Source organism: Onychomys torridus, chromosome 15 (assembly GCF_903995425.1).
Source record: "Onychomys torridus chromosome 15, mOncTor1.1, whole genome shotgun sequence".
Taxonomy (NCBI): Eukaryota; Metazoa; Chordata; class Mammalia; order Rodentia; family Cricetidae; genus Onychomys; species Onychomys torridus.
Genome location: NC_050457.1, coordinates 28,767,665 through 28,784,904, shown reverse-complemented (window position 1 = coordinate 28,784,904; position 17,240 = coordinate 28,767,665). Strand labels below are relative to the sequence as shown.

Below are 17,240 nucleotides of genomic sequence, written 5' to 3'. Positions count from 1 at the left end.
CTGAGGACTTAACCCCACCTCTTTCTGGAGATAATCTTTTCTTGACATTGGTTCTGACTCTGACCTCACATAAGGCATAAGGAAAAAAGGGTCATTTTGTGAGTTAGGGAGATTTTGTTGTTGTTGTTGTTCTTACTTTTTCAAATCTCTGCTGGCAAACTCTTGGAGGTTTGTTTGTGTTGCAGACTCTGCAACGCAACCACTTGAAATGGGGTGAGGATGAGTACCGACTTGAATGAATGAGGCTGTGCCTTCCTTCACCCCACTGCCCCTCACAGGAATAAAGGTCAAACAAAAGCAACTCAGGGAAACAAGGCTATCCTTGGACTTAATTAAGAAAGCTTCCTTTCGAAACAAAATACCTCTCTGCTTCCTATGGCCCCTGAAAAGTCTCCTCTCAGATGACAACCGCCCTAAGCCCCAATCGGTTTGTTTGAAATCCATGTTTAGGTCCCAGCATGTGGCAATGTTCTCCACTCTGATGACACTTTTCCCTTCTAATAATAGAGCAGATGAAGTAATATTGCAATTGATGTTCCCGGGAATTTGATTGGATAAGTGCATAAACTGTGGAAGGGAAGGAGATTGTATGGACGGATCACATTAGTATTCCTGTCCTATCAATGTGCCGGGCCACGACCAACGTCAGCCGGACCGACTCCGTGCGTCTGCCAGTCCCGCCACGGATTCATCTGGGATCCTCACACAGAGCAGCCAGCGGAGACGAGGGATCAAGGCGCAGATTAGCGCCAGTTGCCTTCTGCATAACAGCTTGCCCCTTCCAGGCCTGGCGACCGTGGAGGGAGGGGAAAGGCGAACCGCGCACGGCTGCGGGAAGACACCGAAGCAAGAGAGACACCCCCTCCCGCCCCCCACCTTGCAGCGCAGGCTTTTGAACGCTGCTTCCCCCATCTCTGAATGGAAACTCGGAACCGCCCGGCGGCGCGTTCCTCCTCGCTCAGCCTGTCAATCCATGCCGAGAGGAAGGCGGTGCAAGCCCGCGCCAGCAGCGTCCAGCTCCCGGGACAGGGTCGGCAATGCTGCTGAGCAGAACTTGATCGCGCCTCTTCGTCGCTGCTAGTGGGAGCGATGCTGCACCGCACAGGCAGCGCTTCCCCGGCTCTCCTTCAAGCTGAAGGTTACCCACCCGCGCAGCCAGCCGCAACCTTGTGAGCCGCGCGCGCCTCGGGGTCGGGGCTCCGGCTGCTCCGCGGCGGCGTGCAGGGGCAACCACCGGGCCGCCCGCGCCCGCCGGGGCGCACTGCACCAGCGGCTTCGGCTTGGTGGATGTGTATGCATGAGTTCTGCACCGAATGGGCGCAAAAAGCGCCCCAGCCGGTCCACCCGCTCCTCGATCTTCCAGATCAGCAAGCCTCCGCTGCAGAGCGGGGATTGGGAGCGCAGGGGCAGCGGCTCCGAAAGCGCCCACAAAACCCAACGAGCCCTGGACGACTGCAAGATGGTGGGTGAAAACTGCGCCTCCCCCTCCCCTTTTTTTTTCTTTTCTCCCTGGGGGGTTGTGGGAGTCGTGTATCTTAATCGTTTGCTTGAGTGCTAACCACTCCCCACCCTCAGCCTCGCCATGCCGATCACGTGCGTGATGTACTATTTTTAAATCTGCACTCCCCCAGATGCGGGGTGACACCCAGGTCGAAATGGCCCTGCCAAGACAAGAGTCATGGGTCTGGATCCTGGGAGTCAGAGGCTAAAGGTGATGCCTCTACCCGGGGAAGAATGGTAGACGCGCAGGAGGGTGAAGAGGCTGGCTCGCCAGGGAAAGAGGGTGGGGGTGCGGCTTGGCTTGGCGGTGACACAGTCACAGACAAACCCAAACAGAGCCCAAGAGCGCTGCAGAGGCGATGAAGGGTCCCAGCGCAGAGGACAAGAGGTGGCCAGTCTTTCTGTCAGGGTCCGAACCAGATGCGTTCAGTGGCCCGGCGGGAAGGGAAAGGTTTGCCTGTTGTGTCCTACTTTGTGTGTGTGTGTGTGTGTGTGTGTGTGTGTGTGTGTGTGTGTGTGTGTGTGTGACTTCAAATCAATATCCTAGCAGGAGCAGGGAGAGCATGTATTGCAGGGCCCCCTGCAGCATTCTCTGGTGGCCTGGGAGTGGCTTGATAGCTTTTCAAAGATGTTCTTGCTCTTCAGAAACCGAGTCTAAAAGTGGGGGCAATCGGGACCTCAATTGGAGCTTCCATGGCTAGCTTGCTGAGGAAAATAAACATTGGCGCTGGATAAAGAGACTCGCCACCTTGCGCCTTGAGCTTTAAAACAGGTTCGTTAGCTGGAGATCTGGGGTACCAGCCCAGACAGAGGTCAGCGAAATCTGTTTAGTACACGAAAACTGTTAAGTGTCTGATGTTAAGTGAATGTTGAGTGAAAGAAACTGGCTTGTTTTCCAGCTTGTCCAAGAGTTCAACACACAAGTGGCCCTGTACCGAGAGTTGGTCATTTCTATTGGGGACGTCTCGGTCAGTTGCCCCTCGCTCCGGGCGGAAATGCACAAGACAAGAGCCAAAGGCTGTGAAATGGCCCGTCAGGCACACCAGAAGCTGGCTGCCATCTCAGGGTAGGAGACGCTTGACTTTATCTGGTAATTCGTGTACATGCTGCATGGATGCTGCTGGCAGAATTCTGGGGTGACCGGAGCTTCAGAATGATCGCTGCAAAGCAAATCTGATTTTAACCAATCATCCCGAGATGAGAGAGCTCTTAATATGAAAGCTGTGTGATTGGGATGATACATAGGAAGAAAGACAGACAGACAAACACAAATGTATACACGTGTGTGATTTTGGTCATTAACTGAGTTTTAAAAAGTTAACTTTCAGTTAATTAACTGGAATTGGGAACTTAACAATTTCAGGGAGGGAGATGTCTGTCCATTAAAGTTACATTATCCTGTCTGAAGATGATTTTGTAATCTGCTGCCGGACAAAAGGCCAATGCTGGAGAGAGAAAATCTCTGCTAAATCTCCGATTTAGTAAACTACTTATGCCACGTGATATATTCCTATGGTGCTGCTTAAAGTGAGTCAAATCAAATCTTAGGCAAAAAGTATATTCTTTTACTAGATGTGAAAGGGACGTTTTGACCCAAGTGAAGGTGTTTTGTTGCTGCTGTTGTTGTTTTGTTTTGTTTTTGCACATCGGGATACTGACAAATTTGAGTTAACATCAGCTAGATGTATCCCCCACCCTTCATTTTTATTTATTTCAATCACATTTGTGAATTCTCAAATCCATGGGAGATGTTAATGGAGTAAGTGAAAACTCCCTTTCTGGGATCCCATCTTCTCCATCTGAACCTCAGGATCTGGAAAAGAACAAGCGATTTGACATTGCCGTGCTCAAACTAGGTACACCTAGAGGCGTTATGAAACTCCCTTCAGAGATACTGTAAGTGCTTGAAGAGTCCTGATATAGCTTTGGTCTGGTTTTTCTCTGAGTGTGGCTTTATCATAAGACAAGAGTAGATGCATCTATTCACCTGATGATGCTGCAGACCGATCATTTAGGAAACAGAATTAATATCCTTCTTTCCCATCTTCAATGCCAACGATATACAATAACATCAATGGCATACAAAGTTAAGAAAATCATGTTAATTTTTTTAAATAACTCATTTATGTTTGACAATAGGAATTTTATTTCAATAACCTTCCTCATTTACTTGAAATGAGGGACACACAAAATACCATGCAAACTTGTTTTATTTAGGAGTGCTATGGAGAAGCTGTAGCCTTTTCTATTGCGCTGTATTTAACAGAAAGTAAACCTCAGAAGTAGTGGGGAAGGATGTGTTTCAGGATATAGCAATAACAAACACCAAGAAAAAGCAACGTGCAGAGTGACATGGGGTAATGATGAACTGAAAAGTGGAGAAACATTGACTGGGAAGGGGAGCAGGTTTGGACAGGCACTTGATGCTCATAGCTACATGTGAGCATCTCCATAAATTCAAGATGGTGTCATATCCAGAACCCCTTTTAGTGGACACTCAAAATGAGAACATATTCCAAACAGAGAGGGGCCCTGGAGAAACGATCAGGAGTTCAAGTCAGTTGATTTTGCTGTCCTTGTGAACTGAGCTCTCTGAATCACTTAGGGAAGATCTGACCACACTGGATAAATGTTGAGAGTTGAGGATACGAAGTGGGTTGGATTTACCCTGAACCTGGCAACCCTTCACTGCTTACTTACCTATTAGTCTCGGGTTGACGCTAATGGAGGCAGTTTTATAAGAATTGGTGGGCAACAAGGGTATTCTTAGAGCTCTATAAACATAAATTGCACAATAATCCAGCATAGAATTGGACACATTCCCAATAATTCAATACAATTTAACATTCTTTATAAGAAGTGGCAGTATATAATTGAAGAAAATCCCCTTAGTTCCTTACCATCTGGGCTCCACTAATGAAGGACATGATTCCCTTTGGTGGAATCCTGTTCCTGATATTGCTTTATTATGTGGCTCTCATTCCAAACTTGACATGGAAGCTGTAGGGAGGCTGTAAGATTCACTGCACAGTTTGAGGCAGGGGGTGAGAAGTACAGACTGCTGGACAAAGGAGAGACTTGAGTTTATTGAGTGTCTATTATCTGTTGTCTGAGAGAAGGATTGTTATTCCTGGTCTGAAACTCTATCTCAGAGATACTAGGGAGCTCTGCAAAGACTCAGTACAGACTGGATTGAACCCCACATTTCCTGTCCTCTGAAATCCTACTCTCTTCTCTACCTAATGCTGCCATACAAAGGGGTGTTATATGAAAGGGTTTTTTTTTTTTAATTAGTGCTAAAATATGGGTGAATTTTAAAAAGAATAAGCTAACTAAAAGAAGTCATAAAATGTCACACATATATCATTTTATTTATATTGAATGTCTTTCCCTCCGAAAAAAAAGCAAATCTATAGAGACAGAAGGTTAATTAGTGATTACCTGAGACTGATGGGAGCAGAGAGTATCTCTTTTCAGTATAATAGAAATGTTATAGAATCAGACAATAGCAGTACTTCAGGAACTTTGCACATGTGCTAAAGCTCATTGAACTTCCCACTAAAAATAAGTTGATATGCAGTACGTAAAGGATACCTCAATCAGTTTTCTTTAAAGATGCTGTCACCATCAATGTGATTAACACTCGATTATTTGTTGACACCATGCTTTCCTACTCATATAGCATGTGAAAAAGCAGTCGACACTGTCGGAAACAGAGAAACATAAAACTTGCTCTTTGCGTTTGTCAAGATGCCTGTGCATTAACTGCCATCACACCACTAACGTTCTGCTATTTGTAGGACCACAGAGACTGTTAAGGCAGGACTTCAGAGAGTAACTGAACTTACTTATTTCTTACAGCACAGACCACCTCCTCCCAGTCCAGGAGCTGAATTTGGAAGGAGGGAGGAAGGAGGTACAATTAAAAGCAGACAGGGAAAAAGAAAATGAAGCAAGATCAGAAGGCAAAAAGACAAAAGTAATTTAGAATGATGCCAACAAATACATTATGACTCTCATCTCCAACTAACTGAAGCCTTCTGGGGATGATAGTGTTCTCACAGACTAGCTCTGGGCAGGAAAGCCATCTTTACCAATATGATTACACATTATCTCTTACTGTGTTTGGGTCAGGGGCTGACCCAGCATGTCCCTTACTTTCAAAGTATAAGGTTGGTAAGGATTGACCCTGAGCGGTGACTGCAAAGTCTCCTCGGACAGGAGTGTCAAGCTATTATGTCTTTACAACCCGAATCCTTTTCTAGCTACTACACCTTGGGTGGTGGTGGGGTGGAATGTTTAAAGATCAATACTGAAAATGGTCCACAAACTTCTTTAGGCACAAAATATGGAAAACTGATTTAATAGGCAGGTCAAAATAGCATTACTATGCAGTGTGTGTGTGGGGGGGGTATGAATATGTGGTGTGTGTGTGTGTGATTTACATGTGTGTACACATACACATATCAGAGGAAGGCAACAATCTAAACCCTGTCTCATTGGAATTCCTTTCCAAAATGACTTCTGAGACAACTTCAAAGAATTCTTGGGGCTCTTTGGAACTTTATATTTAGGATTCTGAGGTTAGGAAGATAAAAGGGACTTTGGATGCAACTTAACAGAGTGCATATGGAGATTGGGATGTTTACTATCTTTTAAGACTTTTGTGGAATTCATGCTCTAAACCTCACTCAGTTTTTATCTATCAATTTGTGGTCATGCTTGATCCCAGGCAGTTGAGACAACTGTGTGGGCTCAGTAGACAGAGTAAGCATCACGGGTCCAGCCTGTGTGGTGGCCTGTCCCCGTCAGAGGCTGCTCTGAGACTAAAACTGAGTCTCTCCTGTTTAGTGCTGACCCCATCAACCACAGTCCTTTCTTGGAAGGACAAAAGGGGGACACCCAATGAGCCAACCTCCTCCAGAAAGCTCCAGAGCTGTTCAGTGACTAGGGGCTTGTGGTGAGGATCACGTCCCTAGCACGGCTTCTATAGTATCTGTGTTGGACTGAGACCTCCTCACACCTCTACCTTATCTTAATGGCTCTTGCAGAGTCAAAGTGAAGAGGGGACCAGGCCGGATCTTATAAAGAGTTGTCAATGGGATAATGTGAGAGGCAAGATTAGGAAGAGCTTTGACTCTAAAGTAGATTAGATCTGGATAAAGTCCTATCTTCACTTCACTGCTCACTAAGGACACACGTATCAGTCAATAAGCAGATTGCTTCACAGTGTGGCCAGTGGCCATCTGGTTCAGGGCCTAAGAACACAGACTTGGGGGCCAGACTGTCCGTGCCTTTTACAAATGGTATGACCTTGGAAGAAGGATTGTCACCCTCTCCTCAGGTTCTTAAGTCAAATAAGGTCAATAAGTAATAGGACCAAATCTCATGGCGCTGTGAAGAAACTGGCTATCATATAGTGAGTGCTGTTGTTATGTTCAGGTTAGTGTTTTTATAACTACTTAAACATCGAAAACTCAGATTGCCAAGAAACACTTATTGAAATTTTTATATTAATTCATCAAATACTTTTCAAATAAATGCTTTAGCTGGAATAAATTTTGTTTGCCTTTCTTTCTTACATTATCTTCTGAGGTATTTTCTATATTGAAAATGCCCCTAGAGAGCTGTCTAATGTCTAATGTAAAGTAATCTCGATTACTTCACAAATGATATGGAGATGTGAAGGCTTGAAAGTCAGTTTAGAATTATTTTCTTTATAAAGTCAACCTAGAACTCTCATAAATCATAGGATACTTACCAAATCTTTACTATGGTTCTTTGTGGGCTATATGACACTGGACATGTCTGCTAAGTTCACTGTATACCTAAGTGACAGGGTTGAGCTGAATGACCTCTCAGCCTCCTGACCTCATTATTCCAGTATCCTACATTAGTAGAACCACGGGGGCATACGTTTATGGAACTGAGCTATGGAAGTCGTTAACACACTCGGAGAGTTCAGTGACAGAACCTGAAAAAAGTTGGGGGATCTGAACATATACTCCATTCACAATAAAGCTGTGTAATTCCCTGATGGCCATCTGCTGCAATGTTCTGAATATCACAGAGGGCTTAACTACAGGGTCTGTGAGTCCCTCGGCCCCCAGCCATGTTTTCCTTGTGCTGACACTCTCAACCACACTGTTTTCCTTGCCAGGTCAGTGTCCTCCCCTCCACCCCCCACCCTGCCCCCTTCAGTGTGTTTCTGTTTTGCTCATTTTCTATTCTGACTTTTTTTCTTTTAATTCCATATTTTCTAGCCCCATTTACAGCCGATTCTGTTCTATCCCTTTACCCTCTGTGTTCAGAAGGAGATGTGTGAGGGAGAGGGGTGAGAACAGCATTTATTCACAGTGTCCCTTTCGACACTCTGGCTGAGACAGCAGCAGTTACGTGGGGTGGAAGACTGAGGGAGCACGGGGTGATCATGGGTGCAGTTCCCACAGCTTTCTTTGAGTCTTGTGATGGAGGATGTGCTAAGTGGGCAGTGGCAGCCTCAGCTGTCAGCTAAGAGACCTGTGGTTGGCAGGCATGCCAGGACATGTACTCCGACTTTCATCTTCCCTTCCTATATATGTGTTTCCCTTAAAGAGAAAGTAGCTCTCTGGCCAGATAGTGAGAGACAAGTTAGGGATATGCTATTCAGAGACGACAGAATCGCAACCCTGGATCCAACGGCAAGAGCTGTGATGTTAAAAAAACAAAAACAAACAAAAAAAATGCCCATAGACTAGGTGGCTGAAACAGCAAAAACATGTGGACTCAGAGCTGTGGAAGTGAGAAGGCCAAGCCAAACTGTTGAGCCAAGTTGGCTATAAGCAAGATTCTCCCTTAGCTTCCGATGGTTTGCTAGCAGTCTTGGATGTTCTTTGGCTTGTTGAAGCATCCCTGCCTTCATCTTCACTTGGCATTTCCCTATGGGTATGTCTATATCTAAAGTTCCCCATTTTGCAAGGACACCCAACATATTGATTAGGAGTCCACTCTAATTAGAAGTCCAGTGTAATCTTACTATAGTTTAACTTCTCATACTTGCAGGACACTATTTCCAAAACCAGGTCACATTCTGAAGTACTCAGGGGTAGGAATTCAATATGTAAATTCGGGGAGGACACAATTCAACACACTACAAACATTCTTGATTCTGCTTTTTCTAAAGGGGAGGAGGACAGTGAAGGTAGAGTTTTGTTCAGAACTTTCTATATGCCCTCCACTTTCACAAAATGACAACCCAAGATGAAAAGTTTTATATTTGCACAGCTGCAGTTTCTTTTAGGGGTGAAATTCGTGACAATAGAAAGAAATGGATTTGTTTGAAGTCTCCAATATGGCTAGCACCTTGTTTGATCTGATTTAACTGTTGGTATATGAAGGTAAACCAAAAACACAATCATAAGAAAATAGGAAAAAGATCACCCAACGGTCCTTTACGTGAAGCATCACTCACTTTCCCTCCTCAGTTTGCATAGGAGGATGAGCAAGCAGTGGTCCCTTCCTGGTACTAACATTGCTACCAAAGAACCGTAGGCAACACCCCCAGCAAGTGACAAGGCACTGACACACATCGGGTTGAAAAGAGTGCTTGCTTAGTTGGTTTGTTTGTGAATCTGATTGTTCTTGCATCTCAGGCCACACTCAAACTTTCTGTCTTCTTGCCTCAACCTCCCAAGTTTTGAGATTACAGTTCTGCACCACCATGTCCTGCTTATAAGAGACCGGTATTAGTAACTAAACTCAGTGTGGTATGGACTCACGGAAAGTGATCTCCTATTGCCTGTGAAGTTTCCCCTTTTTACCTGTTAAACAGATCTAACGACTTTCACCTTGTTAGTGTTTTCTTAATTAATGTTCCCGTTAGAAAATTGAATCTAAAATGAACTTTAGAAGACCTACCATGACTTCATTATTTAAATAATAAAGTGCTAAAGAACAAGGTCAGGTTTCTTTCATGTCTGCATCCTGAGAAGCAAGGTCCACTGTGTTGTGTCTTTTATTTTTATTAAGTTTAACGGGTATTTTAAAATTTTGAATTCTTAACTTGACTTTAGTAAGTATGGAGAGATTAGTTACTGTGTGCCACTTTTACCAGAGTTGACTATTTTTTTTTTTCTGTGTTATAACTTTAAAACTAATATTCTAATTTGAGGAACACGACAAAGAAGCATTCCTGGGGCTTACTCCCTCATCATTACATCAAATAGTGTAAGGTAATATTTAATTTAGGTCATTACACAAAACTTGGCTTGTGGCCTCATTTTGGATAGTAAATAATTACTAGTCACTGAGATGGCCCTTTAGAATTGTTCTTTAAACCTTTAGTCCTTGAGAGCATGGCTGTGCTGCTTGCTAGGGAGATACCAGGACATGGCCAGAGTGGTAACTCAATTGTCTGGTTATTTATTTCTCTACTTTGGAAAATAAGATTGTGTGAATGTACTTATGTCAAGATGAGAGGTTGACATTGGATGTTGACCTCAACTGCTGCCCACTTTACTTTTAGAAAGACAGTTTCTCACTGAACTTCGAGCTGGCTGATTTGGCAGGACTGTCTGGTCAGGAGGTCCCAGAATCCCTAGTCTAGCCTCCACTTCCCCAGCATTATGATTACAATGTTGTACCACCTTGCTCAGCTCTTTATTATGAGTTCTGGGGTTTGAACTTGGGTCCTCATTTTTACTGACTTACCCATCTCCTCAACCTCCACAATATATATATATGAAACCTTATGAAAAATTCAGTTGTTTATATACAGTTACATACAGGTTTAAACACACACAGAGCACACTTACTTGGTGAGATCAGATCTTGCTGGATAAAGTATCCACGCCTTTAAATTGAAGTGTTTTACAAACAAATGTTTCTGACCGATGGAAGACCATGGATGCAGTCAGATCAACAAAAAGCCCACATTCTCAGCTACAGACACTTATTAAGCTAAGAATGAACACTAACATCATGGATTAGAAGGAGCCACAACCTAGTTTGTTCTTCAGTCATTACGGCTACCTTGAAGTTCCCCTCACCAATAGCCTCCTATAGTGTTAATTGTTTTCGCTGTGTGCTGAGCCTCCTTTTTTCTATATCTCTGTAACCATGCTGAGCTCAGATGTGTATCTACCCAGGACATCTCCTGCTCTCTGCCTCCCAACTGATCTGCCTGCCTTCAGTCCCTCACCCCTTGTCTTCGGTTTAGTTCCTGGCTCCAAACTAAGCCTCCCTAAAAGTCCTTCTGATCGTCTTACCTCCGTGCTTTGAAGACTTCCAAAGATTCCCCATTGCCTGAAGCAGTGTTTTTCTAATGGGATCCCTGGACCATCCCTATGGAAATCACCTGCCTTCAGGTCTGAAAAATCTAAACATTCTGGGCATGAGGCCCGCAAGTCCAGACTGTTAACAAGCATCATCATATTCCCCAAGAGACTCTGGAACATACTACATAGAGACCTGCTGGCCTTACACAGAGATTCTCAGCCTGAGCTACCCAGGGGAACCACAGATGCAGCTTTAAACATTCATAGCTCCTGACTTTCATGCCTAGAATTTCTGATTTAGTAGGCCTGGGATGCAGCCTAGGCATTGGAATTTTTTTTTTTAAATCTTCCCACAGGCGCATCAGAAAGGATTTTGTTTGCCTACATAAAAAAAGAAAAAAAAAAAAAAACTTCAAAGACACCAGAGGTTTGTTCCCTCGCAGAAAAGCCTTAGAATGGACAATTCAATTCAGAATTAGGAACAGAGGCTCAGGAAACCATGACTCTACCCTTATTCTTAGTTCTTGGGGTTCATCCTCAACCTCATTTTATGATTCAAGACTGATAGGAGTGCCAGCCCTAGACCCCAGGAAGAAAAGAAGAGAGTCAGGGCCATTCAAGAGTTCCAAACAGAGCTTGGTCTGGAACTTTATCTAATGGTCACATAGCCCCTATACACTCTCTGGATGGACAATGTATTCTTTTCTTAGTATTCTTTCTTATAAAAATAAAGATATTATTACTAAGAAAAAAAAAAAAGGACAGCTGGAGCTTTGAAAAAAAAACTATGTCTGGAACATACACAACGATTCCTTAGCCTTGTCTTCTACTACTTCTAAACACTTTTTATTCTTTGAGTCCAGACAGCGGGAGAACGGTACCCCATCACTCCTCATACATCTCTCTGTATGAAGAGGCATGTTTAGCCAAAAGAGAAAGAAGCCACTTTTCTGAATATCAAGACTGTAATTCTAGTCTCACTTTGGCCTGCCAGACTACTTACATTGAAAACCAGAACAGAAGGATGAGCTCCCCCCTCAGTGGCCCCCCAAAAAAATTAAGAATCTTTTCCTGCCTTTTAGCAACGTAAAATACATGAAGTTCAGAAACGACTTTGGAGGGCAGGGAGTTAGGCCAAGTGCCTTTGAAATGATCTGAGGATAATTTTCACCAGACAGAATGTGAAATCAGACAAGGTCAGGTGGGAGTTTGGAGAGTGGCACTCCAGAAGTTAGTTCTTAAAACTTTACCTGACACTGAGTAGGCCTCCAAAACAAAAACAAACAAACAGAAGCATTTGAAATCTCCTTTAGTAAACGGAGATTCACTGAAAAGTTAAACTATGGTAAGCGGTTATGAATGAAAGGAGCAGGAGCCACATGATACAACAACCAGATAAGCTGAGGTCAAGACTGTAATGAGTTTGTCAAAGGACATTGAACTTAGAGTGTAATAGCTTACATAAATAGCATTGTAGAGTTAAGTCATAAACTCGTTTATCCAGTAATTCCCTAAATTGTAATCCGATGTATATGGCAATATCTTCTTTTGTTTTTGTTTTAAAATTTGTATTCATTTATTTATTTGGTGCTAGGGGTGGAATCCAAAGATTTGCATCCACCAGACAAATACTCTACTCCTGAGCTATCTTCCTAACCTCTAACACACCATTATATATATATATATATATAATTTTTTATTAAAATTTTTTCCCTTTCCTTTTACATACCAACCCCTCTTCCCCCTCCCTCCTCTTCTCCTGCTTCCATCCCACCTATCCCTATCCCACCACCATCCCCTCCTCATAGAGGGTAAGGCCTCCCTTGGGTAGTCAACACAGGCTGTCATATCATGTTGGGGATGGACCTAGCCCCTCCCTCCTGCATCAAGGCTGAGTAAGGCATCTCACCATAGGGAATTCGGTCTAAAAAGCCAGTTCATGTACCTGGGATAAGTCCTGGTCCCATTACCAGGGGACCCACAAACGCATCAAGCCACTCAACTTTCATCCACATTCAAAGGGCATAGTTTGGTCCCATGCAAGCTCCCCAACTGTCAGTCCAGAGTTCATGAGCTCCCATTAGCTTGGATCAGCTGTTTCTGTGGTTTTTCCCATCGTGATTCTGACTCCTCATGCTCTTACAACCCTTTCTCCCTCTCTCATTCCTGTCCTACTCGGAAGTCAGCACCCCCAGGAGCCACACAGTCTTCCAGCCACTATGAAACATCTAAGGTCCTAGCAGTCGCACTGTGTGACCAGGGAGACCAAGAAATGCAAATTAGAGAGAGCATTTCAGATGGTGGTAAATGCAGCAGCAAAATCAAAACAAGATCTTGACATTAAAGATTTACCAATGAAAGGCACTGAGCGACTTTTGGACAGCATGGTCAAATAGGCCCTTCTGATGTGATGTTCTGCCTTGATATCTGACTTTCAAAAGGAACCAATCTTGTGATAATCTGAGCAAAAAGCATTTCAAGGCTGAGGGGAAAGCAAGCATAATTGTCTTAAGAATGAATTAGCCTTAGCAGGTTGAGAGAGAGAGAGAGAGAGAGAAAGACAGACAGACAGAAAGACAGACAGAAAGAAAGAAAGAAAGAAAGAAAGAAAGAAAGAAAGAAAGAAAGAAAGAAAGAAAGAAAGAAAGGAAGGAAGGAAGGAAGAAAGAAAGACAAGACTATTGTCAATTCAGAATTATCTTCAGCTGTTGAGTCACGTGATCAGACAATGACTTCGTGCTGCAGGCCATTCCTTCCCTATGTTGTTGTAGCTCCAGAAATTGCATCTGTGTCCTGGAAAGTTTAGGCAGCCAATGGAGATAGTAGTCAATTACATGTGTTCCTGTGTAAAAGACTCCCACAGAGATTCATACAGCAATTTACATGAATACCTCATTGGCCAGGAACATAACATGGGGCTTCCATGATACCAAGTTTCATGTATACATCTCTCTTTGTGCCCATGGCCCAGGAAGAATAAACATTCCTGGTTTACCAGCCAAAAGGGATTCTCCCCTGAAGTCAAGGGCAGGATCTCTCACTCTGTGTGTGTGCGTGTCTGTGATGTGTGTGTGTGTGTGTGTGTGTGTGTGTGTGTGTGTGTGCATATGTGAATGCAGATGTGTACATATGTGGGTACACATATGAAGCTCAAAGGCTAACCTCAGTCATGGGCCATCACCTTCCGTCTTGCTTGAGACAAGAGTTACACATGCCGGGTTGGCTGGCCCATGAGCTTCTGGGCATCCTCTTGTCTCTGTCTCCGATCTTTCCATAAGAACATTGAATTACAGGCATGAACTACCATGTTTGACCTTACATGGGATCTGGAACCCTAATTCAGGTCTTCACACTTGTGTGAGAAGTGCCATAGCCATCTCCCCAGCCCCAGGGGAAGACATTTAGCAAAACTGGTGGAAAGGAGCTTGTAAGTGAAATGAGGAAGAAAGTCCTCGGTATTTCCTTCCCCTTCCTTCACATTTCCTCCATGACGGGCCAGATGGTGTACTAGGCTCCAGAAGTATAAAGATGAATGAAAATAATTCCGTCTTTGAGGATGGATGCCTAGCATTTGTATCGAAGCTGACATAAACAACTCATTACAAAATGGTGGGAACAGTGCTTCAGTAGGAATGTCCAGGGGTCAAAGTTGAATCCTAAGGGAAGCAGCAGTCAGCTTGGATCAGTGGGGACCAGCTAAGGAAAGGTTATGATGCTCAGAGAGGTAAATAGAAATTTCTCTTTTTTGTGTGTGGTCTTGGGCATGATGCCATGGGAAACCTCAGGAGATACTATTTGGTCTTGGACTCAAAAGACTTTATTTTTATTTACTTAAATTTTTGAGATGGGAACCTCAGTATCTTACTTGGGCTGGCCTGAGCTCCTGGGCTTAAATGTTTCCTCAGTCTATCTACCAAGCAGCAGAAGCCACATGCCTACACCATCACACCTGCTCAGGAATAGGAATCTGAATATGTTACAAGATGTAAAGCTGTGGTTTCTCTCTCAGGTAGTTTACTACATGTCCTACACCCTTTGCACACATTGTTTTCTGATTTAATGAGTTCAGGTGAAAAAAAAGTTTGCTTTCTATGGTGGTTTGAAAGAAAATGGCCCCCAAAGGGAGTGGCACTATTAAGAGATGTGACCTTGTTGGAGGAAGTGTGTCACTGTGGAAGGTGGGCTTTGAGGTCTCCTTTTTTTCTCAAGCTTCCTTCAATGTGACAGTCAGTCAGCTTCCTGTTGCCTGCAAGATGTAGCACTCTCAGCTTCAGCACCACATCTGCCCACCAGACTCCCCATCAAGATCGTAACAGACTAACCTTTGAAACTGTAAGAGAGCCCCCCCAATTAAATATTGTCCTTATGAGAGTTGCCGTGGTCACAGTGTGTCTTCACAGCAATAGAATACTTTTACTTAGACACTTATGATATAGAAAATTAGTATTTTCAAACATTCATGCTGAGTGGGAAGTGCTTTTACCTGTATATGGCAGACCAACCAACCTATTGACAGTGACTTACTCACAGAACCAAGCTCTGTATTGCGTGGGCCTTGGGGTTATTTCCAGGGCTGAGTTCCTTCCGGTATAATGTAGAACTTGCCCTGTTGTTCCAAGATGGCAACCCTTCACAGTGTAAGCAAGATTCAGGACTGTCTCTGAATTCTAGGTGAGGCACATAGACAAGCTTTCCCAAGCACCCGACATGTTAGAGACCTTTAAATCTCCATTTTGTAATAAATTTGCAGCCTGAAATGTTGAGGTGTGTGGCCTGTTGGGGTTTCAACACTGGTCTCTTTGGTGCTGGTTTCTCTATTTTTGTCCCCACCAAACCTTTTTTTCCTAATCCCAGTGTCGAAGCCCTTCCCTTCTGCTGCACACTATTATTTCAGAATCTCTCCCCTGTTCTGGACACACTTCCAATTGAGGATCTTCCTCACCAGGCACATTGCTGATATGAGGTTTTTAAAGTTTCCCAGAAGAGAAAAACAAGAGGAAAGAAAACTCACAATATGATGCCCTGATTGAAGCTGTCAGGAACATGAAAATGGATCTTGGCTCTGCATTCCCGAAGCCTCAGCACTTTTCTCTGGACCCCAAATTTTCCAGAATTTTTCCCCCTCATAATCATGTTTATTCAAATTGTTCCATCTGGCATCTTCTTTCTTGGCTGATCAACTATGCAAGTCCTAAAAATGACCCTGTAGGATGAGACTTTGATCCAACTTGGAATTCCAGGTCATTTGAGGGAGAAGCTTGCTTCATTCCAGTGCAAGGCATTTTAGCTGAAGCTGGACGTCCCATCATTGCAACAACATTGTCCACCCAGCTCCCTTCTAGAACACCATGGGCCACAGGAACAAAAAGGAAATGGTGCCAAGTGTGTGTGTGTGGGGGGGGGGGCTCCAACAAGACAGCTTCCTGCCAGTGACAGGAATCCTCACAGGACAGACTTCTCCATTCCTGCCACCCACTCCCTGGAGAAGTATATGAACTCTTTATGTTTCCATTCATGCAGTCTTCATTAATAAACAATTTCCCGTTGTCACCTTGAATATCAATTCCTAACTTTTCACTGCCACAAACATTCCCATTGATCTTACAAAGAGCAAATTATACCCCTTATTCTTACAAAAATATTCTTTCCATAGGAATAATTCAAGGGAGAAAAAGGAGATTCAATCCTAACATTGTCGCTAATGTACAGTAACTTATTGTCCCTAATAACTTCTTGAGTTGCACATCTCAGATAGTCAAGGAGTTGTGTTGTTTTTTCTATTTAATAAAATATAGTCAATTCTTGTCCATCCCATCTGTCTGTAACAAGAAGCACTTGGGGAATGCCCAGACTAAGGGGTCAATAAGTGAACAGGGAGGCAGATATACCCACCATCTTAATCTCAAGCTCTTGTCTTCCTGACACTTTATTAGCTTTTACAGCACTCCACTTGTCAGGCTGTCATGACCCTCATCTTGCTCATCAATTACACATAATGTTATGGTGGTATTGTGTTCCCTGAAATACTGTGTGTTCCCCGAAACAAACTTATCTGGGGTCAGAGAGCAGGACAGCCACAATATTAAACATGAGCATAGGCATGAGTGGTAGCACACGCCTTTAATCCTAGCATTTCAGAGGCAGAAATCCTTCTGGATCTCTGAGTTCAAGGCCACATTAGAAACAGCCAGGCATGGTGACACACGCCTTTAATCCCAGAAATCCAGCCTTTAATCCCAGGGAGTGATGGTAGAAAGTAGAAAGATTATATAAGGCGTGAAGACCAGAAACTAGCAGCATTTGGCAGGCTAAGCATTCAGGCTTTGGAGCAACACAGTTCAGCTGAGATTCATTCGGATGAGGACTCAGAAGCTTGTAGTCAGAGGAAACGAGACCAGCTGAGGAACTGGTGAGGTGAGGAAGCTGTGGCTTGTTCTGCGTCTCTCATCTTCCAGCAATCACTCCCATAACTGGCCTCGGGTTTGA

General features: G+C 43.8%; 1 protein-coding gene across 3 annotated transcripts in view; it reads left to right on the top strand.

Moving 5' to 3' along the window:
• The first annotated feature begins 678 nt into the window (after positions 1-678).
• LOC118596204 (regulator of G protein signaling 7 binding protein) overlaps positions 679-17,240 on the top strand; it is a 97,114-nt gene continuing 80,552 nt past the window's right edge. Inside the window, exons 1-2 of one of the 3 annotated variants that reach the window (XM_036206948.1) lie at positions 679-1,462; positions 2,400-2,566. In XM_036206948.1, the coding sequence (XP_036062841.1) occupies positions 1,298-1,462; positions 2,400-2,566 (332 nt within the window). In that variant the 5' untranslated portion in view covers positions 679-1,297. Of the gene's footprint in view, positions 1,463-1,638; positions 1,712-1,871; positions 1,952-2,399; positions 2,567-17,240 lie in introns of those variants that run through there. The other 2 variants (XM_036206949.1, XM_036206951.1) reach the window with 2 other exon arrangements.